The sequence below is a fragment of the Crocodylus siamensis genome, chromosome 15, assembly GCF_052110815.1.
Source record: "Crocodylus siamensis isolate JL-2025a chromosome 15, ASM5211081v1, whole genome shotgun sequence".
NCBI classification, from domain to species: domain Eukaryota; kingdom Metazoa; phylum Chordata; order Crocodylia; family Crocodylidae; genus Crocodylus; species Crocodylus siamensis.
This window is the reverse complement of record NC_143409.1, coordinates 1,739,379-1,762,102: the sequence shown is the minus strand read 5'-3', so window position 1 is coordinate 1,762,102 and position 22,724 is coordinate 1,739,379. Positions and strand designations below refer to the sequence as shown.

The 22,724-nt window shown below is 49.7% G+C and overlaps 1 protein-coding gene and 1 long non-coding RNA gene across 3 annotated transcripts in view; one reads left to right on the top strand and one right to left on the bottom strand.

The window, feature by feature from the left end:
- ADAMTS7 (ADAM metallopeptidase with thrombospondin type 1 motif 7) overlaps positions 1 to 22,724 on the top strand; it is a 161,489-nt gene that overhangs the window by 92,690 nt on the left and 46,075 nt on the right. For both annotated transcript variants that reach the window (XM_090029355.1, XM_090029354.1), the window contains exons 19-21: positions 3,071 to 4,963; positions 20,175 to 20,327; positions 21,042 to 21,215. In XM_090029355.1, the coding sequence (XP_089885481.1) occupies positions 3,071 to 4,963; positions 20,175 to 20,327; positions 21,042 to 21,215 (2,220 nt within the window). The remainder of the gene's footprint in view (positions 1 to 3,070; positions 4,964 to 20,174; positions 20,328 to 21,041; positions 21,216 to 22,724) is intronic.
- Positions 7,749 to 22,724, bottom strand: part of LOC149851993 (uncharacterized) — a 29,432-nt gene continuing 14,456 nt past the window's right edge. The window contains exon 3 of the long non-coding RNA XR_016439387.1: positions 7,749 to 11,090. This is a non-coding gene — a long non-coding RNA (uncharacterized LOC149851993). The remainder of the gene's footprint in view (positions 11,091 to 22,724) is intronic.

Below are 22,724 nucleotides of genomic sequence, written 5' to 3'. Positions count from 1 at the left end.
CTAGATTCTCTGAATGACTTCTCTTTGCACTTAAATGAGGTTCAGGTTAATTAAATGTGTGTGTGTGTGTGTGTGTGTGTGTGTGTGTGTGTGTGTGTATAGACCTACAAGCCCCCATCAAGTAGTGTTACACAATCTTTCCTTAACCCTTTGCACATGCTGAGCCTTCCTAAGACCATCAGTTGTTGCAGTCTCTTCCTCTCCCAACACGGGAGGCAGTCTCCTCAGTTGAAGTGGTGAGGGGCTGAGGATCCGGTGAGGTGTTCTGCTCTACAACTCCGTTCCCTTGGGGCTTTTCAGCCAAATTTGCTACACACTGTCTGGGCATTAGTGTATGTTGTCGTGAGGGACAAGCTGTGGATATTGCTCTGTATTCCCTTGGTTTCAACCACAGCATCCTGGCGGGGAGAAGCAGTGGACGAGGGTCCCGTCAGCAACCGGCTGTATGTAGAAATCCTTCACTTCAGTCCTGTTTTGTGCATGACAAAATGCCTGAGCGGGGGCATGTATGTCTATCAACAAGTTGCCCTTGTGCCCGCACATTCCTTCGTCTTGATTTCACTCATATTTCACATATCCAAGGAGGCATTAAGCTAAGATAGATGAAGGCCCCAGCCTGCCCATTGATACCAAGGCACATGGGGTGAGCAGCACAGTCAGCACTGGGTAAATGCAGAAGCACTCAGGCCTCCCGGGCCACGTGGGGGCAATGGGGAAGATGCTGTCGTGGGTCCCTCCAGCACAAAAACTGTCTGAAGAGGCTAAGTGACTTAAGGTCACCCAGGAAATCATGGGCTCATAGGAACGTCAGGCAGGATGGTCGTCTAGTCCAGCCCTTGCTCCTGGCAGGATCATCCCTGACAAAGCCCCACCAGACACATCTGTCCAGCCTACTTCTGAAAGTTTCCAAGGATGGAGACTCCACAACATCTCTAGGTAGCCTGTTCCCATGCTTGACCACCCTCTGAGTCAGGGATTTCCTCCTCATCTCCAACCTGAATATCCCCCGCTGTAGCTTGAGGCCAGTGTTCCTAGTCCTGTCCCCTACAGGCACACAGAAATGCCCATCTCCATCCTCTCTGTCATCACCCTTCAAGACTGTTGTCAAATCCCTCCTCAGGCTAATTAACGCTCGTTCTGGGATAAGTTTGTGGAAAGTAGAGAAGCAGGGAATTGAACCTTCCTCTCCCCTGGCCTGGCCAGTGGATAATCCTTCCTCTTTCCTCAGCAACTGCAGTAGCAGATCACCATCTGAAACTCTGTCTTAGCCTGCAAAGGAAATAGGGCCTCATTTCCACATACCTTGGTTGTAATACAGTTTACAGAGCTGCTCCCACTGGGCAAGCTGCCTGGGAGAAAGCCCAGACAACATGCAGCCTGTGAGGTCCTCTTGTCACCAACCGTCCCGTTATGGACCTAAGAGATGGGGTGTAGCCAGAGGGCTCTTCCATGCTACACAGTACTCATCTGGAGCCCTGTGTCCAGGTTTGGGGCCCCCACTACAGAAGGGATGTGGACACATTGCAGAGAGTCCAGTGAAGGGCAGTGAAAATGGTTGTGGGGCTGGGGCACATGAATGGAAGGAGAGGCTGAGGGAAATGGGCTGATTTAGTCTGGAGAAGAGAAAACAGAGGGGGATTGAATAGCAGCCTTCACCTCCCTGCAGGGGTCTGCAAAGAGGACGGAGCTGGGCTGGTCTCAGTGGGGGCAGATGCAGGACAAGGAGCAATGGGCTCCAGCTGCAGCAAGGGAAGTTGAGGTTGGATATTAGGAAAAACTCTCTCACAAGGAGGATGGTGAAGCACTGGAACAGGTTACCTAAAGAGGTAGGGGAATCTCCATCCTTGGAGGTTTTGAAGACACAACTCAACAAAGCCTTGGCTGGGATGATGTAGTTGGTACTGGTCCTGCTTTGAGCAGGGCGTTGGACTAGAAGTGACCTTCTGAGGTCCCTGCCAGCCTCAATTTTATATGATTCAGTGATAACGACCCACAGGGTCCATTCGTATATGCTGAAGGCCACATCAGTCCTGAGCAGTGCTGTGGGATGCAGAGGAACAAAGCTGGACTTCAGGGACCTTTTCCCATGTGTGTTTGTCTGTATATGTGCAGTAAGCATACTTATAAGTCCTTGCCCAGGCCAAGACTGGCCAAAGTCTATGTAGGGACTCAGAGAATACGGTGAGAACTTGATCTTTGCAGTTTATCTTATACTCTGATTTTAGTGCTGTGGTCACTGAAAAATACATTTGTGGCCACGGTAATGGCTTTTCAGTCTAAAAATGCCCATTGATCATTTTGCTAGGTTTGATTTAGCAAGGCACTCGTGTCACCTCCAAGTAAAGCTCTGTCAATCTATGGCTCATTCAGACCAAATGCAACATATGTGGAAGTATACTCTACATGCTGAGCAGGGACATCTCATTGACCTCCTTTCCGATTTGTGGGCACACTTCTGTGCTGAGTAAATATCAATGGGTCCATTATGTGCTTTTCCCCCTCAGCAAAACTTTTGATCCTCACCTTTTTCATTTTATGGGACAACACCCATCTTTATTGCCCCTTTATTTAACAACCTCTTTCAAAAGAAGAGCTATCCTTCATGAAAACTGCAGATGGAAAAGACCTATTAGATCATCTTAGCCATTGCCCCTTGCTACCCCTATCTCCAAAAACATGTTGGCCATGCTTCAGCCTGTGATATAAATATATCAATAAGGTGGTTTGTGACAGAAGTGGATGCAGCTTTTAATTAAAGCCTCATCACCAGACTCTTAAAACAATATAGAGGTTGCTCTGTGCTGTATATCTAACCAGAAGACCCAAGCACTCACTCAGGAGTCAGGTGATTGGGCTTTGCTTAAGGGCACAGGAACTTCACTCAACTCAAGTCTGTTTTGACTTCTGATGAAATTGTGATTCCTACTTTGCCAATATTATGTCATGATGTCAGCTCATCTGCATAGGGATGCCCATGCTCCCAAGACGATGCACATCCTTAGCATAATTTACCAACTTAAACTGCAGACTCTCTTTACTAATGTCTTGGTTTCTTTTCTTCCTTTTCTAGTGTTCAGTAACATGTGGAAATGGGACACGGAGACGCCCTGTTTATTGCAGTAACAATACTCGGATGACCTGCGACCCTACAGAAAAGCCAGGGTCAGAAATGACATGCTCCCTACAGCCGTGTCAAAAGAAAATAGAAAATGCCAATGCTGACTGGTCTGGCAGTGGGTCTTCCAGCAGAGAACTGTTTAATGAGATACATCACATGCCCCATAATCACGTTGCTAAATTTAGCCCTTCGATTCCAAATGTCCCAGAGTCCAACGACGTGAACGTCATACCCGAGGAGGACTTTTCGTCCAGCAGCAACAAAAAGGGAAACGTGTTTATTGATGACTTTTACTACGATTACAATTTCATCAATTTCCATGAAGACCTGTCCTATGACCATTTTGGTGAGAAGGACATCAAGAGCAATGGGCTTAAACCAGATCCTAGGGACAAGACAGCTAACAGTCTGGAAGAGTCCAATGAAGTGTCTCCCGATACTTCATATGAGGAGAAACCAGGAGGAGACTCCAGCGAAACAATCTTAACAGGCAGCGAAACAAACCCTTCTGCAAAGGTGCATGGTGAAGAGCAGGAAGACGCGGGGGCTCAAGTCAACAAAACCCTCTTCAGCGTAATTCAACATGAGGTTATCAAGACAACCCCTGCTGATTACACCACTTACTACACGACAGACGAGGAAGAGGAGGAAATGCATACGCCGCTCTCCAAAGACCTTCCACCCACTCTGAGTGCAACGAGCCATTATTCTATAAACAGCTATGATAATCCGCCCACTGATAACCCCCAAGGAGCCTTGCTGACAAGTACCATTTCTACAATCACCGACCTCGCTACCACGTTTCCTTATTTGGCCATTCTCTCTCCACCGCTGCCCGTTGACAAGAACAGCACCGGTGGGGAAGACACGCACGCCATTCTTGAAAGCACAGGAAAGCCTAAAAGCAGGGAAGAGGATCATGAAAGCACAGAGGCTCCTGATAACGACAGCAAGAAAGACCACATCTTGGCTGGCATTACACAGAAAGGCCACGGAGATGTGAGTGACGTGGATTTGGTCATCAATGATAATGACAGTGGTGACGGTGATGCTGCTGCTTCTGAAACCAAAGATGAAGATGCACAGGCAGGTAGGGCTGCAACAGAGGAGACAATAGGCACCAGTGGGAGACCATCTACCCTGCCACCCCAGCTACAGACAAGTGAGTCACCGTACCCTGTAGCCAATGCCACCCCTTTCCTCTCCCACGTGCCTACGGGTGAGCAGGAAATGGGAGACAGCCAAAAAGATGCTGATTCTATTCTGAGAATAAACAGTTCACTGGACAAAGAGCTGGTCCATGCAGGAGGTGCGCAGAACCAGACAGTCTATTCCACCATTGTTTTGCCCACCCAGGATGTCCTAGCAGCCACCACAGCCCTAACATCCAGCCCATCTACCCAAGTAATTGAAATGCTTACCCCAAGCAATCCAGCCCACCCAGGCACCCAGACCCCTGCAGTGCCGAGACCCTCCAGTCAAAGCCCTACAGCTGCTCCATCAGCAACTCTGCCCACCTCATTAACCTCTACAGGATGGGCTGATGGAGAATCAGAGGAAATGAAGAGGACTTATCCCACAATGCACATTGCTGCCAGGGCCCACGAGACCACCCCAGCAGACATACGCCGAAGTGCAGCCCCAGGGGATGGGTCCCCACAGGGAACCCAAACCACATTTGCCCACAGCAGCGGAGAACCTGAGCCCTCTCTCCCAACCCCAGTGCACCCAGAGCTGCCGCAGGAGGAGGCGGAGAACGTCGTGAAGGAGGAGTCTGTCCTCAGGGTCTCAGCTACGGAAGCAGCCGCAGTAACAGCCAGCTGGGAAGTAGGGAACTGGAGTCAGGTAAGTATCGCTGAGACCTGTTCATCAAGGACATGGGCATTAGCTACCTGAACCAGCCAGGCTGGTCTCTCATTTGGTCCATGGGAGCTGGGCTGGTTTCACAAGTCAGTGCAGTTCCTTGGCCAGACTCCAACTGCAGGCATTAGTAAGGCCTCGTCGGGGCTGGCTAGTGCTAATGAAATGCAGGCAGCAGAAAAGGGATCACTCTGCTCTTTGAAAGGATGCTGGGGGGAGTTGGGTCAGGGCTCTGGATCCTGAGCACACACCTGCACACACACACACTACTTCTGCTGGGCAAGAGCAGCCTCCTTCCTGGGTGCACACACCGGCCCTGTAGTGCACACAGCGTGCAGCAACCACTGGACCTATTGCTTTCCCCCTGGGGCCGTGCCTTCCCCTGCTCCCAGCAGTCTGAAGTGGCCCTGCCCTCTTCTTCACCTGCCATCCAGATACCACTGAGCTGCTCTCTTTGTGGCTAACAGTACACCAGCAGACAAGGGAACATGCTGCCAGTCCCAGCCAAGTTCCCAGCTCCCCTACTACTATCTCCAGCATCCATTACTGAGGCAGAGAGGTAGTTACCTGCACCACCCTGAAGTCGGGCAGAGGGCAAATTTGCACCCTGTAGGCTGCCTGAATCAGAGATGAGTAGCATAAGCTTTTGTAAGCAGCGGCAGGCTTCGTCAGATGCTGCAAAGGGGCTGCGGGAAGCGGAGCTGCTGAACAGAAAGCAGTGGTTAAAATACCAAGGGTAGGGAAGGGGGCAGGAGAAGGAGGGGGCACTGCTGAGACAGGCAAGGTGAGCAGGAGAAGGAGAAAGGAAGACAAAGCAGTTAACTCACTGAGAGGCATAGGGTGGGGAATGAAACTAATCCAGGTAATGGGATAAAAGTCCCTCGTCTCAGTTTAGACCATACTTAACACAGTCCAGTCTGTGGGTGATTTCTGGTTCCTCAGTTTCCCAGTCAAACTGGTTTTCAACCAGCACCCGGAGGTCAGCGAGGAAGTGTTCAAAGTGTTCTGCCGTGGGCTTGTGTGTCTTTTTGGAGCCGATTTCAGTTTGCCCCTCGTTCACTCCTACAAGTAGGGATAACCCCTATGTCTGCCCAACGTCGACAGCAGAGGGGCACAGTAAGCAGTTGATGGCGTATCTGACAGCATATGAACAAACCTCAGATGTTATAATCTGCATTATATGGTCCAGTGATGATGCCCCCTCACCAACATAGTCCACATCACAGACCACAGGTGATGTGCCAGCACACCCAGTAAGATGCAGACCCTGCCCTACAGTGCTCAGCTGTGGAGGCAGCCTTAAAACTGGCTAAAATGATGGAAATGTAATGCCTGTGCTAAGGTTGCAACAAAGCTGTGGCTTACCCAGAAGGCTGAGCCTGCTCCCTGCAATGCCATCACTAATCATTAGCTACAGCTTGGTTATAGGATGACATAATTGCTGGGACTATTTCTTTGGCTAGACTGTGCAATGAGGGTGAATTGGCTTATGCAGGTCATTGCAAGGTAATGAGGCCCGTATCTAACACAATGCAGATGAAGACCGAATCCTCAAGGGCATGCAGCACTAAAGACTAATCCCTAGGAGAAATTTGGGAGACATTCCCGTGACAAGCGTAAGAGCTTTGGGGACATCACCTCATACCAGCAAAGCACAATCCAGCACGGGCAGCTTGTCAGAGGGGCACTGAGCGGGGTGTTAATTTTAGTGCTGCTCAGGGAACGAGAGGAGTATATTGGAGGGTACTGAGCTAAACTGCGTTCCCAGTTACTCCTTCAGTGTGCAGTGGGACAGGTACCATTTCAGTGCCATGATGCAGATTTGCAGTGGGGTAACTGAGCCACTGCACAAGGCTTTCCAGGGAGAGAAAGGAGGCAATGGGGAAGCAAGTGCCGTTCAGAGTGCAGGAGACAGGAGCTGAGCCCCAGAAGGGAGAGCAAAACTGGGCTGCACTTCAGAGGTCACCAACAGATGAAGTGCATCTGAGCTTGTGGCACTTGATGAGACAGGACAGGAACTGCAAATAAAGGGAGTCCTGACCTCAGAGGAAATGAGATAGAGATGGAGATGGAGAGGAAATGTTTACCAGAGAGCTGTTAAACAACCAAAGCCAGCAAAGCTAATTAAACAGAGCTGTAAAAATTAAACAGGCTAGTGCCCCCCCCTCCTCCCACAGCTGGCTGAAGTCACTCATATTTCACCCATTTACTACAGGACTGCACAGAGCTGCCTAGTCAATGGGAAACCAGCTGAAGGTGACCCCAGTTCAGAGTTCATAGGTCTCACATAGGTGAGTCTGAGACCTGTGTAAAATATTTCAGAAGAAGGGGGAATGAGGAGCACAAGCTCACAGTCAGAGCAGAGACCGGAGAGAATATATAGGAGATCCTCTTCCCAAAAGCCTGGTGTCTTCTGGACTAGACCAGAAGGTAAGAGGGATTTCAGATGATTCTCCAGCAGGTATGGAAGCATAGGAATTGAGGGCTGGGGGGGATCTCAGGAGGTCACATCTAGTCCAACCTCCTGCTCCAAGCAGGACCAACCCCAGCTACATCATCCCAGCCACAGCTTTGTCTACCTGGGTCTTAAACACCGCCAGGGCTGGAGACTGCACCACCTCTCTGGAGACCCTGTTCCAGTGCTTCACCACCCTCTGCATTAGAAAGTTTTTCCTAAAATCCAACCTCAACTTCTCTTGCTGCAGCTTGAGCCCATTGCTCCTTGTCCTGTCATCTGCCCCCATTGAGAACAGCCCAACATCAAGTTCTCAGTTAAATTGTATGGGGTGGTTCAAGCGCTCCACAGAAAAGCTTTTTGTCCCAGCCACCTGTAGAGGGTTTAGATTGAGAGTGTGGTTGGGGGTAGAAAAGTAAGAAAGATTTATTGACTTAAGAAAAACACAACTACACGTAGTAACAAGACAAATGATGACAGACAAAAGCAATTTGCATCGGCAACTTATCGGCAGTCCCTCTGATGCCTGATACACAGCAAGCTTCTCTTTCCGCAAAGTTCAGTGCGGTCAGGCGTCCCCGGACAACGCTGTCTGAGGGGTGCCGGGAAGGACCCTGGAATGTAGTTTTTGGGCTCCTTGAGGTCCACAGGCCCGCTGATCCAGGCAACAGCTAACTAATCCTTTTCACAGAGCTGCCTCTTCCTTCTGAATCATTTAGCTGAAATATCTGGAATTTATAGCTTGTGAAAGACATTGATAATGTACAACCACTTAGATTCCTTTTTCTTCAACTGTCCTTAGACTGACCAATAGCAGTACAAGCCTTGCATTCCTTTGATAAGGTAATTTTAACTGCGCCACAGGGGTTCTACTTCTAGGCTTTGCTAAATTTACTAGGCCTTACTTTATACAAGGCCTCACTACATCTTAAACTATAATTAGGCTTTTAGCAACAATTTATAGCTTAATATCTAAACAAATAGAGAAAAACACTTGATCTAATCTTCATAGAGCCTTCAGCAAGCACTTTTATCACACAGACACACTTTTCAGCTGCCACACTCCACCCCTTGCTTGCTGAAGCACTATGATAGCTACAACTGAGATGCCAAAGCCACATGCGCTACTTCAGGAAATGGGGAGTGAGGGATCTATAAATTTAACTTGTATAGCATGAACAGATTTACAACAACAACGGCTGAAACACCATTTAGCGGTTGCCACTAGGGCAATGCAGAATACTATGATGCTCAAGTTGGTTAGCCATGTAGTTGAGGTGACACTTGGTGACACATGATTAGCACAGATTACATCATACCATTTACATGGCTTGGGCACGTTGACAGCCAGGCTGATGATTCACCCACCCTCTCAAGGAAGGAGAGCTAACTGAGTGCCTCACTGAGCCTTTGCTTCAAGGCTTTGCAGCTTATTTTTCACGTTATTCCAGTTTTCTAACCGTAGCATGTCTACATTTGATACCCATGAAGTGGATATCGTGAAGTTGAAAGATATAGTTTCAGAGGAAATTTCTGGCCATTTTAGGGCAATAGTGCAGTTACTTAATTGCAGTAGAGCAACGGCTCCACTTTTAGCTCCTAAGCAACACGAATTACACAAAGTCCAGGTGGTACCATTTTCATGCAGCAAACGACCTGGTCCCTCCCAACAATCACGTTGCCCTATTGTTACATGACACATTAGGTAACTTGTATATGCAGATCGTGTTAGGCGGGCTGAGAGGCTAGCCTCTCCATAGGGTCCCTAATCCAATCAAGGTGCTACTAATTTGAACCAGGGGGACTGTGCCACATACCGTGGGCCATCGGGGGTAACTATTTCCCATATGGGGCAATGCAAATTCCAGTCCCTCCTAGCCCTGTGTTGAGCAAATACGCAGTGGTCCAGTTTCCCTCTTTTACTCCTGCACCAGGAATGAACATTTTCCTTTATCACAGCCTTCCCAAGTAGTAACCCAGGTACTTTGATAGGGGTGTCTCTCTTTAAATGTTGCAGGCATCCCATGATGCTCTAAGCCAGGGGGCCATTCTCTATTTTTAACTTTGTTTATTACCTGGGAAAAATGCATGTTCAATGATAACTGGACTTGCACACAAGCAGTAATCTAAGTCTGATTTTTGTCTGCTTTAAAACCAGTGTCCATCATGACCTGGGCAAGATGAGCTGTCTCTAATCCTACAGCAGTTAGCAATTTGTCAGTGCGTTCTAACGTTTTTCCTTTGAGCATGCCTCCTCTGGTGAGAAGCCCTACCGCCTGTTGGAGATTGGCTACTCCTTCAGTGTTTTTCTGGGGTTTATCCAAGTTCCATACATTCATAACTGAGTTAAGTCCGTCCCAAAGATAACCTGGAGTATCTCTTTGTCTGAGGGGCTTAAGTGCACTTATGGAATGGAAAATAACTGGCCATTCCCAGCTAAGCAACCCTTCAGCTACCCGGGCCCCTGCTGAACAGTTTGGAAAAGTAGCTCAGCCATACCATTGTTCTGGTCTGAACAACACCCAGGCAGTGAACAATGAAGCATTTAGGAGGGTTCGGATTTTAACTTGTGACCTCCACCAGGGTGTGGAGTTATACACAGGTGATGTCGGGGCCTCTCATGGGAGAACAGCCAGAGGTAGTAGTGAACACCCCATTTTTTCACAAGTCACATTTATCCTTCCTTCTCGGGGAACCTGTAGCCATGCTTCACTTCCCAGAGAGCGAAAGAGCTCCCACTGTCGCTCATGGAGACGATGCTGTATTGGGTTAATAAAACAGCATTGTCCTGGCAGGATCATAGCACTGATTTGCTTTAGGAATCCCACTGGTATGAAAGGATGAGGATAAGTGGTGGAGGCCTGCGCATACAGCCTCCTTCTGGTTGTATTAAAGTGGGTACCATTCCACCATGCCTCTGTGCAGGTATGATTCACAAACCACGTAATAACTTTGTTCCAATCTGTAATGCGCTCTCCCACCTGGTGGGCCTCACCCCACCGCTGGAGAGTGCGATCAGCCATAGGGATGGGAGGGGGCAGGCTCTCCCGTAAACGCAGAGGCTCAAGAGGCTGAACAGATGCAGAATGCGCTATTGGGGACACAAACTCAGGGGCGTTGAGCTCAACGGGGTTCCCCTCGGGAAGTAGGTAACAATGAATTCCCAAACAAGCAGAGCTACAACAATCACCTCCCCTCCCGCAGTCAGCCATTCCAGCCTTCAGGTGGGGAATGAACCCAAGATAATAACTGGTGCCACAGGTGCACTGACAGTTACCACCTTGCCAGTCAACTATCCTGCTTCTTCTACTCAGAGACCAGGACTTCACTTGCCCCAGGGTGGCGGGTTTCTTCTAGTATGGATACTGCAGCTGGACCACGTGAAGGCCATCTGAGCGTGTTTCCGGGGAATGCTCTTCAGGGTCAGGCCACTCCCTGAGGTCTTCAGGAGCAAGTTCATTAATATCTGGGTAATAAGAAGGATAGTAGACATGCCCTACCCAGAAAACACAATAAGGAATTAATAAAAAGAGTACATTCATAACAGTCCACCACTTCATGGTGCTGGTCGATTCAGACCGCTGACAGAGCAGGACTCGTCTTCAGTGGGAGGCTCAATGAGGAATGGTTATGGCTGCACTTGTGGACAGATCCAATCTGTAGGAACAAGACGACAAGGAGCTTGGCTCCCATTAGGTGAATCTGACTTAAATACCCACCGTGTATTATGCATACCTCTGGCTAATAATGTCCCCTCCCATTTATCTCCCTGAGGATGCTTCACTACTCCCCGATCTCCTGCCTGGAGCTTTCCCGGGTCACCACCCCTAGGTCGCTCTACTGCCGGCTCGCGGGGACCACCCAATCCAAAGGCTTGCTGCATGGGGCTACTTCCCGGTCGGGGTCAGTTATTGGCCCAATTGATAGCTCGATCCAGGTGCAAGTCCCAGTCTTTAAGAGCTGGGCCAGTGGCCAACCGCAAACTGCATTTCAGGATGCCATTGGCTCGCTCTACCAATCCGTTAGACTGCAGATGGTACGGGATGTGATAGGTCCATAATATGCTGTGTTTGGCCGTCCAGTCATACACAAGATGGTGGCAGAAGTGAGGGCCTTTATCACTCTGTATTTCTATAGGTGGTGGATACACAGTGAGCAAAGTCTCCAGTGCTGCACAAGTGTCCTGGGCTGTAGCTCTCGCTGAGGCACGGGCAAACGTCATTTCTGTGACAACTTCTACAGCTACAAACACGTACGGTCACTTTTGGGAAGTCCGAGGGAGGGGCCCTATAAAATCACATTGCCATACCTGCCACACTGCTTTTCCTTCACGTAATGACAATGGGACAGTCGGGCAGGGTTTTAGTCGCATTTTTACCCCACAGCAAGTGATGCATGCACCGACTATTTCTTGTGCTTCTTTCTTAGTTACATGAATGGCCCAAGACGCGGCCAGGCAGGCGGTTTCATCACGCCCGGGGTGCCCGTGTTGTCGATGCAGCCATTCTGCGGCTCGTTCCCCAGGTGTGCAGTGGGAGGAGGAATTGGGTAACGATGGACTAGCCGCTTTATTTTTTCTTCAGCATACAAGGTTTCCACACTCTCCTCTTGTGTTAGCTGATCAACTCGCCTATTCCACTTTGCCTCCGGGCCTTCCCCTGCTTTATTTCCATGTGCTGCACTCACAAGTCGGATGTGCAGAGGAAGCTTATCTTGGGCTAACTCCCATAAGACTTTCCACTCTTCATGGCTCCAAATGTCTTGTCCTCGCCTTTTGAAGTTCTCTTTATGCCACAGGGGTAGCCATTTAGTACATCCTTCTACTACCATCCAGGAGTCACTATAAATATAGATGGGCCTTTTAGGACATGGACCTTCTGTTAATTCCTACACAGCTACGCTGAGCACTGCATACTGCGCACTTTTTCAGAGGCCTTGTGATACTACTTGCTTGCCATCTCAAATCCTCAAGAGAGCTGCTCTCCAGGCACGACCTTGAGCGGACCCATCTATGAACCAGACTCCAACGTCAGCTGAGGTCTTCATTTCATGCAAGAAAGGAGGTACTTCTTTGATGGGTGAAGGTTCACTGCAGCTAGTTTGATCAGGATAAACATTAATTGTACTTTCTGCGACTCTTTCGACTAATGCAGGGCGTCCCTTTAGGGTTACTCGTTGGACTTGGCTCAGAATGTAATAAATCCACCTTTGGACCGTGGTGTCTTGGGCTCTCCCCCCCAAGGGGGTAGCTGGTGGTCTGACAGAGCCATTTCGAGAATCAGTATCGGAGTAGTGATAACTGTGGGCAATTCTCCTCTCAGTGCTTCTGTGGCTTCCAGGGCTGCTGCTGCTGCACACAACATCTGCTCTAAGAGAGCGTACCTGGCTTCCTCCCCTCTCCAGCCTCGGCTCCAGAATTCAAGGGGTTTTCCTTCTGCTTCCGAGGACTTCTTCTGCCACAGGCTCCAGTGTGGTCCTCCTTCCGAGATGCCTATATGGAGCCAAAGCTCTCCTTCTGGACATCGTGCTGCTAGGGAGGCATGGACAGTTATTGCTTCTCTAAGGGCTTGTAAAACATATTTATGCTCAGGACCCCATTCCCATTTAGTTCTCTTCTTACATAGGTTATACAGGGAATGAGCTAATACACTAAACTCAGGAACATGCATATGCCAGAAATTGAGTGCTTCCAATTGGGCTTGCAGTTCTTTCACATTAGTGGGAGTCGGGGTCTCCGCTATATTTTGCAGCTCCTCAGATGATATTGTGGGCCCCCCATTTTGCCATGCTATTCCTAGAAATTCACACCAGGGCCCTACCTTTTGAATGTTTTGTTCAGACAGTGTGAATCCAAAGGTAAGCACTTTTTCTTGTAAAGATTCAAAGGCCTTGGTGGCAGCCTCTCTGTCTTGACTGCCTACCATGACGTCATCTATATACTGCCACATGCATACATCAGGGTACTTTTCTTGAACTTCATGAACTATTGTAACTAAAACCCCATGAGCCAGGGTGGGACTGTGTATCCACCCCTGGGGCAGCACGGTGTAGGTATACTGCTGCCCCATCCACGTGAAAGCAAATAGTGGCCAGTGGCTCTCCTGGATGGGAATAGCAAAAAACATGTCTTTGATATCAACGGATCCCATCCACGTAGGTCCATAACACCAGATGCTTTCTGCCAAGGCTGGTAGTGATGGGACAGCAGCTGTTGAGGGGTCAGTATTAACATTCAAAGCTTGAAAGTCAGTAGTCAGCCACCACCCTCCATTTGGCTTGTGCACTGGCCACACTGGATTGTTACACGGAGAGTGGGTTTGGATAATCGTCCTGTCTTCCAACTGCTGACTTATGATACACTGGATAGGTTGGGTGGCCTCGGTGGGAGTTCGATACTGGGGTCTGTGTATTCCTTTCATGGGAGGCAGGGTTAGTGGGATCATGCTACATCGAGTTACAGCTGTTATAGCAGTTTCTTCTGTTTCTTGGTGAGGCACTGCACACCCAGACTGCCAATTCTCTTGTTCAAGGGCAAATCACTGTCCTCTTAGTACATTAAGTCCCAGTAAACTTGGTCCCCCTTTAAGTATTACTGATGCCGCTGTTACCTTAGAGCCATTAGGTAATGTGAAGGTTGCTCGGACCAGATGCCCTGGTCGTCTGGTGCCTCCGACTCCAATTACTTGATAAAGGGTTCCTTTCTCCCCTTTCCAATCTGCGGAATCTAAAATGCAAATCTGGGCACCAGTGTCTAATAGCATATCAATTGACTTTTTACTTTTACCTAATTGAATCTGTACAGGTACTTCCTTTTCCGAATTAAGGGGCCAATATTAACATTAGATACCGGTCCCCGGCTGGCTACTGCCCCTGGTGCCGGTTCTTCCTCCCCATGTGCAACACCTTGCACTTATCAGTGTTAAACCCCATCCTATTCTCATCCGCCCACCGTTGCAACCTGTCAAGGTCAGCTTGTAGCCTATTGCACCCTTCTAGTGCACCCACATCCCCCCACATCTTAGTGTCATCAGCAAACTTGAACAGGGTGCTTTCTACCCCCTCATCCAAGTCACTGATGAAGATGTTGAACAGTGCAGGCCCGAGGACCGAGCCCTGCGGAACCCCACTGCCCACATCCTTCCAGGTCGAGAAGAACCCATCCACTACCACCCTCTGGGTGCGGCCCTCCAACCAGTTGGCGACCCATTTGACCGTGTGGGCATCGACACCACAGTCTCTCAGCTTTTTGATGAGGACAGGGTGAGAGACAGTGTCGAAAGCCTTCCGGAAGTCCAAAAAGACTACATCCACAGCAACCCCTGCGTCTAATGATTTGGTGACCTGATCGTAAAAGGCCACCAGGTTGGTCTGACAAGACCTGCCACTGATAAACCCATGTTGGTTGCCCCTGAGCATGCATTCCCCCGCAAGGCCCTCCTGGATGTGTGCCAGGATAATTTTTTCAAAGAGCTTACCCGGGATTGAGGTCAGACTAACTGGCCTGTAATTTCCCGGGTCCTCTTTTTTTCCCTTTTTGAAGATAGGGACCACATTGGCCCTCTTCCAGTCCTCCGGCACCTCGCCAGAGCACCACGAGTGCTCATAGAGCCGTGCCAGGGGTCCCGCAATGACCTCAGCCAGTTCCTGTAGAACCCTAGGGTGAAGATCGTCCGGACCAGCGGACTTGAACACGTCCAGCTTCTCCAGAAGTACCCTAACTAACTCCTCGCTAACCCTTGGCCCAGGCGTGTCTCTCTCGGGGCCCGAGGGGGGCCCAGCAGGGAGGTGGCTGAACTGGTCCCTACTTAGGAAGACAGAGGCAAAGAAATCGTTAAATATGTTAGCTTTGTCATCTGGCGTGATGACTAAGTTGCCCATCGTGTCCTGCAGGGGCCCCACATTACCCGGGACCCTCTTTTTACCCCCTATGTATTTGAAGAAGGACTTCTTATTGTCCTTAATCCGGGAAGCTAGTCCTATCTCCAACTCTGCCTTGGCCCTCCTGACTGCCCCCCTACATCCTCGGGCGACTATAACATAGTCCTTCTTGGCGATGACCCCATCTCTCCATTGGGTATATGCCTCCCTTTTAGCAAGGAGACATTCCCGGATGCTCTTAGTGAGCCATGGGGGTTTATGTGCCCTCCTGCTCCCTTTGACCCTTGTTGGGATTACCTCCCTTTGGGCATGGAGGATCGTCTCCTTAAGGAGCAACCACTCACCTTCGACATCTGATTCCCTTCCCCTCTGGGTCCTCAGCGCTTCCCCAACTATCCTCCTTAGCTTGTTGAAGTCAGCCCTCCTAAAGTCTAGGGCTGTTGCCTTGCTGCAGCCCTTTGCCACCTTACGCTGGATGGTGAATTCCAGCAAGCGATGATCACTGTCTCCCAGGTGGCCCATCACCCGCAGCCCCCTCACCAGGTCATCACCCGTGGCCAGCACTAGGTCCAACAAGGCGTCTCCCCTGGTGGGGCTGTGCACCTCCTGGGTTAGATGGAGGTCCTGCAGTCTGGCTAAGAACCGACGTGAGCGATCAGACTTGGCTGACTGCTCCTCCCAGCAGATGTCTGGGAAGTTTAGGTCCCCCATGATGACCACATCCTTAGCCCTCACTGCCTCTGTAAGCTGACCTAAGAATTCCAGGTCGAGCTCTTCTCCCTGGTTGGGAGGTCTATAGTAGACTCCCACCGTTAAGTCTCTCTCCCCTGGACTGCCTTTTACTCTAACCCAGAGCACCTCAGAGTGCCCCCCCTCTACCCCCATGCTAATTAACGAGGAAGTATATTCCTCCTTGATGTAGAGTGCTACTCCTCCACCTTTCCTTCCTATCCTGTCCTTCCTGTATAGCCTATAGCCCTTGACACTCACCGCCATTGTGGCCCCTGTCTTTGGGAGTTGAGGCCAGCCGGACTCCCTAGGCCATGTGATCAGGCAGGGTAGAGGCTGGTGGCCCCGCAGGTGCCTGGGACAATGTCGACAGCTCTGCCCTCAGGGCAGAAAATCCCTTTGGTGACCCTGCTGGTGGCACTGATGGCTCTGCTTTTGGGCTTGCTTTTTCACTGCGGTGTTTAGCTCACAGCTCTCGCAAAAAATTGGTGGGCACTCCATCAATTTGCACCTTATTAAAACCGGCAGCTAACAAGTCCTTCCACAGTTTTGCTAGTGGGGTCTTGGGCCGCCTTCTCCAGCTTTTTCCAACAATTCAGGGGGATCAGGGAGTTTGTCTTTTATCGCCATGGCCTTGGCAGCTTTTGTTGGCTTAGCCAGCCCTGGCTTCTGCAAAATGGGTAGAAGCTGCATTAATCACCGAATCACATCTCTTACCGAGTGATCTACTGCCTCTGGCTCCAAGGCCAACAAGGCTGAGGTACACTCTGTTGGTGCTCATCGGCAAAACCTCCTCCACAACGGTGCTGTCACAACTTCTGCATCTGGTGTGCAAGTCCAAACTGCTGCACGAATGATCTGTTAGCACCAGTTGATACAAGCAACGAACAGCCTCCTCCAAATTGAGCCATGCTGGAGGAGCAGGACTAAGTTCTTCTTCCATATTACCATAACTGGCTGCAGTGGCTTGGAGCGCAGCAGAAAACAAAGCAACATTTTCATCACCTCCTGCAAACTGATTTAACTGGAGCTCAGGGCACAGAATGATTTGGGCTGCTTCGGCTCTACTCACTGAAATTGCAGAAGCTCCTTCACTATACATTCAAACTAGCCAGTCTATCACTGGTTCTCCTGGCTTGGACTTATGCGGTTCTTATTTCTGCTCGGGTAAATGAACATAGGTCTGTTCGGGGATTCCCTCCTTGTGGCCCTGAACAGGTTACTACCATGAGGAAGACCTGGCTAGGTTCCTCCCTCTGGACAGGGAGGTAAGGGGACGGTTCAACACTAGGCTCATCATCAGTCTCCTCCTCTCCATCTTCCCAGAGCTCAACTTCCCGTTCCTGCCCATAAAGACATTGTCTGATCTTGTGGAAGGATGGCTCCACAGCCTGTGCTAACTGCGCCCTTTTCTGGGGGAAACGGCCATGCACGCGATCATAATTTTTCCCTCCCTCCTCTCCAAAGTCTCCAAACGGCTCTGAGAGGCCTGCGCCGCCTCACATGCCACACTGTTGGAATCTCTCACATCTTCTAACTCCTTACTCAGCCAGGTGACCTGTTTCTGGAGCTGGGTGACTTCAGCCCCTAACTGCAGACAGGTTCATTAGCAGCAGGTCCTGTCAGACCAACCTGGTGGCCTTCTATGACCAGGTCACCAAATCCTTAGATGCAGGGGTAGCAGTGGACATCGTCTTCCTGGACTTTTGGAAGGCCTTCGACACTGTCTCTCACCCCGTTCTCATTAAGAAACTGGGGGGCTGTGGTGTCGACACCAACACAGTCAGTTGGGTCGCCAACTGGCTGGAGGGCCGCACCCAGAGAGTGGTAGTGGATGGATCATTTTTGACCTGGAAGGATGTGGGCAGTGGGGTCCCCCAGGGCTCGGTCCTCGGGCCCGCACTTGTTCAACATCTTCATCAGTAACTTGGACGAGGGGGTAAAAAGCACCTGTTCAAATCTGCTGATGAGAGTAAGATGTGGGGGGATGTGGGCACACTAGAAGGGAGGAATAGGCTACAATTGGACCTAGACAGGTTACAGGGGTGGGCAATGAGAACAGGATGGGATTCAACACTGACAAGTGCAAGGTGCTGCACCTGGGGAGGAAGAACCAGCACCATACCTACAGGTTGGGGAACTCCCTTCTCATCAGTGCAGAGGCAGAAAAGGATCTTGGAGTTATCATTGACTCCAAGATGAACATGGGCCAGCAGTGTGGGGACGCGGTCAGGAAGGCCAACTGCACCTTGTCCTGCATCTGCAGATGCATCTCGAGCAGGGCCAGGGAGGTGATCCTCCCCCTCTATGCGGCACTGGTCAGGCCGCAGCTGGAGGACTGCGTCCAGTTCTGGGCGCCGCACTTCAAGAGGGATGTGGACAGCATGGAGAGGGTCCGGAGGAGGCCATTCACATGATTGGGGGCAGCAGGGCAGGCCCTATGAGGAGAGGCAACGGGACCTGAACCTGTTCAGCCTCCACAAGAGAAGGCTAAGGGGGATCTAGTGGCCTGTTACAAACTAGTCAGGGGGGATCAGCAGGCATTGCGGGAGTCCCTGTTCCCCCGAGCACCGCCAGGAGTGACCAGGAATAACAGTCACAAGCTGGCAGAGGGCAGGTTTAGGTTAGCTATCAGGAGGCCTCACTTCACGGTCAGGGCAGCTAAGATCTGGAACCAACTTCCAAACGAAGTGGTGCTGGCCCCTACCCTGGGGGTCTTTAAGAGGAGGCTGGATGTACACCTGGCTGGGGTCGTTTGACCCCAGTACTCTTTCCTGCCATGGCAGGGGGTTGGACTCGATGACCTGCTCAGGTCCCTTCTGACCCTAGAAACTATGAAACTATGTGGCCAGCAGCCATGACAGGCATCCCTTCCTGGGTTTACCCCGGGCAGCAGCAGCAAACCTAGCCCAATGATCGGGTACAGTTCCTGGGTCACTCCAGGCAGGTCTCAATCTATCCTTATCCCACCCAGGATTCTCCATCCCTGTCACCTCCATAAGCAAAGCCACTAATGGAGCCCATGCAACTCCCTCCATTCTGACCTTTCTCTCTGGACCAGAGCCTCTCAATCCTGTTCATGAGGCCAATTTATGTCCCAGCTGCCTGCGGAGGGTTTAGATTGAGAGTGTGGTTGGGGGTAGAAAAGTAAGAAAGATTTATTGACTTAAGAAAAACACAACTACATGTAGTAACAAGACAAATGATGACAGACAAAAGCAATTTGTGCCAGCAACTTATCAGCAGTCCCTCTGATGCCTGATACACAGCAAGCTTCTCTTTCCGCAAAGTTCAGTGAGGTCAGGCGTCCCCGGACAACGCTGTCTGAGGGGTGCCGGGAAGGACCCTGGAATGTAGTTCTTGGGCTCCTCAAGGTCCACAGGCCCACTGATCCAGGCAACAGCTAACTAATCCTTTTCACAGAGCTGCATCTTTCTTCTGAATGGTTTCCAGATATTTCAGCTAATTTATAGCTTCTGAAAGACACTAATAACATACAACCACTTAGATTCCTTTTTCTTCAACCGTCCTTAGACTGACCAATAGCAGTACAAGCCTTGCATTCCTTTGATAAGGTAATTTTAACTGTGCCACAGGGCCTTACTACTTCTAAGCTTTGCTAAATTTACTAGGCCTTACTTGATACAAGGCCTCACTACATCTTAAACTATAATTAGGCTTTTAGCAACAACTTATAGCTTAATATCTAAACAAATACAGAAAAACACTTGGTCTAATCTTCATAGAGCCTTCAGCAAGCACTTCTATCACACAGACACACTTTTCAGCTGCCACACTTTTGTTCTCTGTTAGCTTCTGTGCCCCTGATCTTCCATCACCATCTCCTGGCTCTACCCTGGTGTAACCTTTCTGATTCACAGCTGAGCCAAGAGAAACACACCTCCAAGGTTTGGAGAGGCCTTTCTGCTGAATCCCATTTCATTTCCATCATGTCCTGGTGGTCCCATCCTTGTTGCATTTCATAGGACTCCTCCAGAATGGCCAGAGGGGCTTGCAGCTGCCTGGTTGCATGTCTTCGCACAGACGCTGTGCTGCTCAGCTGCTGAGGTCTTGCTTGCAGTGAAGCAAGAGCAAAGGATTTATTTCTCCTCTGTTTCAATTACCCCATTCCAGTGTTCCACCACCTGTGGCTTGGGAGCAATCTGGAGGACAGTGCACTGCAGCACAGGCAACGATGACAACTGTGTTGCTGCAAATAAACCCGTCCCTGCTCGAAGGTGTTCCCTGAGACCGTGCTCATCGTGGCGTGTTGGCAACTGGAGTAAGGTAAACACATAGGGGAGGGCGTGAGGGCTTCTTGCCCTTTCTAGGTGCCTTGTTAGTTAAGCCAAACAGAGTTACAATATGCAGGAAGACTAAAGCAGCTGATATATATCCCCTTGGTAATGGGTAACTAAGTGGGAATAGCCATCTCCTCTGACTGGAAGGGAGTCACTAGAAGTAGGTACAGTGGGAATGCTCTTGGGGAGATCAAAAACGGGGAAATAGTTTCTTGCTATAAAGGAAAGAGACATTTTGGAGAACTGCTGGGGCAATCTCCTGCAAGATGGTGGCATCTGCAGCACTGACAAGGACTCCTAGGAGCATGTCAACTGAGGCTGGACAAATCCAGCGTAAAGGAGAATAAGTGGTAGGGGAGAGTCCTGATTATTGCTGCTGATCTTAACTGGTCTTCGTTCCCGAGATCCTCAGCCCTGGGAGCATCAGCTCTGTCTGCACACCCTAGAAAAATCTGTCAGTATTAAAAATGCAAGCAGAACCCATTCGAGGCAGAGAGCAGACATGGTTTTGGACCACCCTAGGTTCAGAAATGGAGAGGGCCACAAAGAGCCAGGGAAACAAAACAAAGAGGTAGTGAAAGATGAAGCTTGACTATTCACTTTAATAACCGGCTGAACTCCACTTTGCCAGAGGGATTCCAGCCTGGAGACTCTTACTGCCTTCCTTCCAGTGGCATGATTCATTATATTGTTTACCCAGTGCTCCAAGAACTGCGGAGGGGGACTGCAGGTCCGGGACGTGCATTGCATCGACACCCGAGATCAGAGGCTGTTGAGGCCTTTCCACTGTCAGGCTGTTCTCTACAAGCCACCTGTGCAGGCTCCCTGTCAAACCAAGCCTTGTCTGGACTGGTACACGTCCTCCTGGAGAGAGGTGAGGGGGGGTGTCCGGGGCGGGAGGGTGCATGCATGCACATTTACTGCGCAAAATTACTGCACAGTATGGGCACACATCTACACGTGTGTGACTGTACAGGACAGTATATATAGTGACTTATACCAACTTGGATGTAAATTTGATACCTGCATCATGCAGGTATCAAATTTACACCTGATTAGTTACTATGCAGTAATTCACTTATAGGCATCTTACTGCGCAGTAACACTATGTGTGGACTGACTTGGAACTAACTTTAGTCCCAAATCAGTCCACACGCAGTGTTAATGCACCTTAATGCCTGCACATGTAGATGCCGGGATATTCCAGCTTTCTGCGCAGTAACTTACTGCACAGTAAGTTTAAGCTGGAATGCACATGTAGACATGCCCAATGTGTTCTCATAGCAGGGTTGATTCAAACTCTGCTGGAATCCAGAAGGTCTTGATCCAGGACGTCGTTCCAGACCCATCTGTAAGATGCCAACATGGAGACGCACTGACCAAGTTCTCTTCTATGTGCTTGAACAATGGCTTGCCGTAATGATGATGATGATGATGAATTAAGTCCAAGGGAAGCAGTGCTGGCTCCTACCCTGGGTCTTTAAGAGGAGGCTTGATGCCTACCTATCTGGGATCATTTGAGCCCAGTTTTTTCTCCTGCCCAGGCAGGGGGTCGGACTTGAACAGCTACAAGGTCCCTTCCGACCCGACTTCTATGACTCTATGATTCTATGACAAGTCTTTTTATTTTTCTTTTGTAAGTGGTGGAATGCAAAGGTACCAGCGACAATGCAAACAGGGTGAATCTGGGACATACTCTGGCTGCCAGAGTGGAAATCCTCATCAGCAGCTGAGGCATGGCTCTTATCCCCAGTTTTCAGCTGAAGGGTCAGTCGTCTCAGAAGACTCAGAAAACCACTGCTTTGTTTTTAAAACTTGTTCCCAAATAGACCTGATGGCATTTAAATGACAGTGACCTCCCCAGAATGCATCCTTTGGTGACATCATTGATGGATGGATTACAAGGGGACTTCTGGAATTCGTGAAGCCGTATAACGATGCCACCGGGGGTGTCTTTATAGTAAGAGGATTGCATAGGGGGAGAAAAGATTCAAGCGGTCAAACAAGCCTGTTTCTGCCTTGAATTCTCTGCTCCTCCCTTCCAGAGCAGGGCACATTCACCCAGCAGCCCTGCTTTCATAACCCACAGTGCCATTCGATTAGCCCATGACATTTCTTTCTTTTTTGCCATCAGCTTTAAAAATGACACATTGGCTGAAAAAGAGAAGCCAGGGGCCCCAGGGTCCATCATTTACTTGGCAGTCGTGCCATCAAATACCTTCCAAATTTAGATCAGCTTGTCAGGAGACGCCTTATTCATTTTCTTCGCTGCACAGTCAGTAAATACATTTTTTGTCTGCTTTGTGATGTGCTGTTTTACACCAGTTGTTATTCTTCATCTCCTCCTCCGGAGACACAACTAGCTGACATTCTGGCTTTGCTT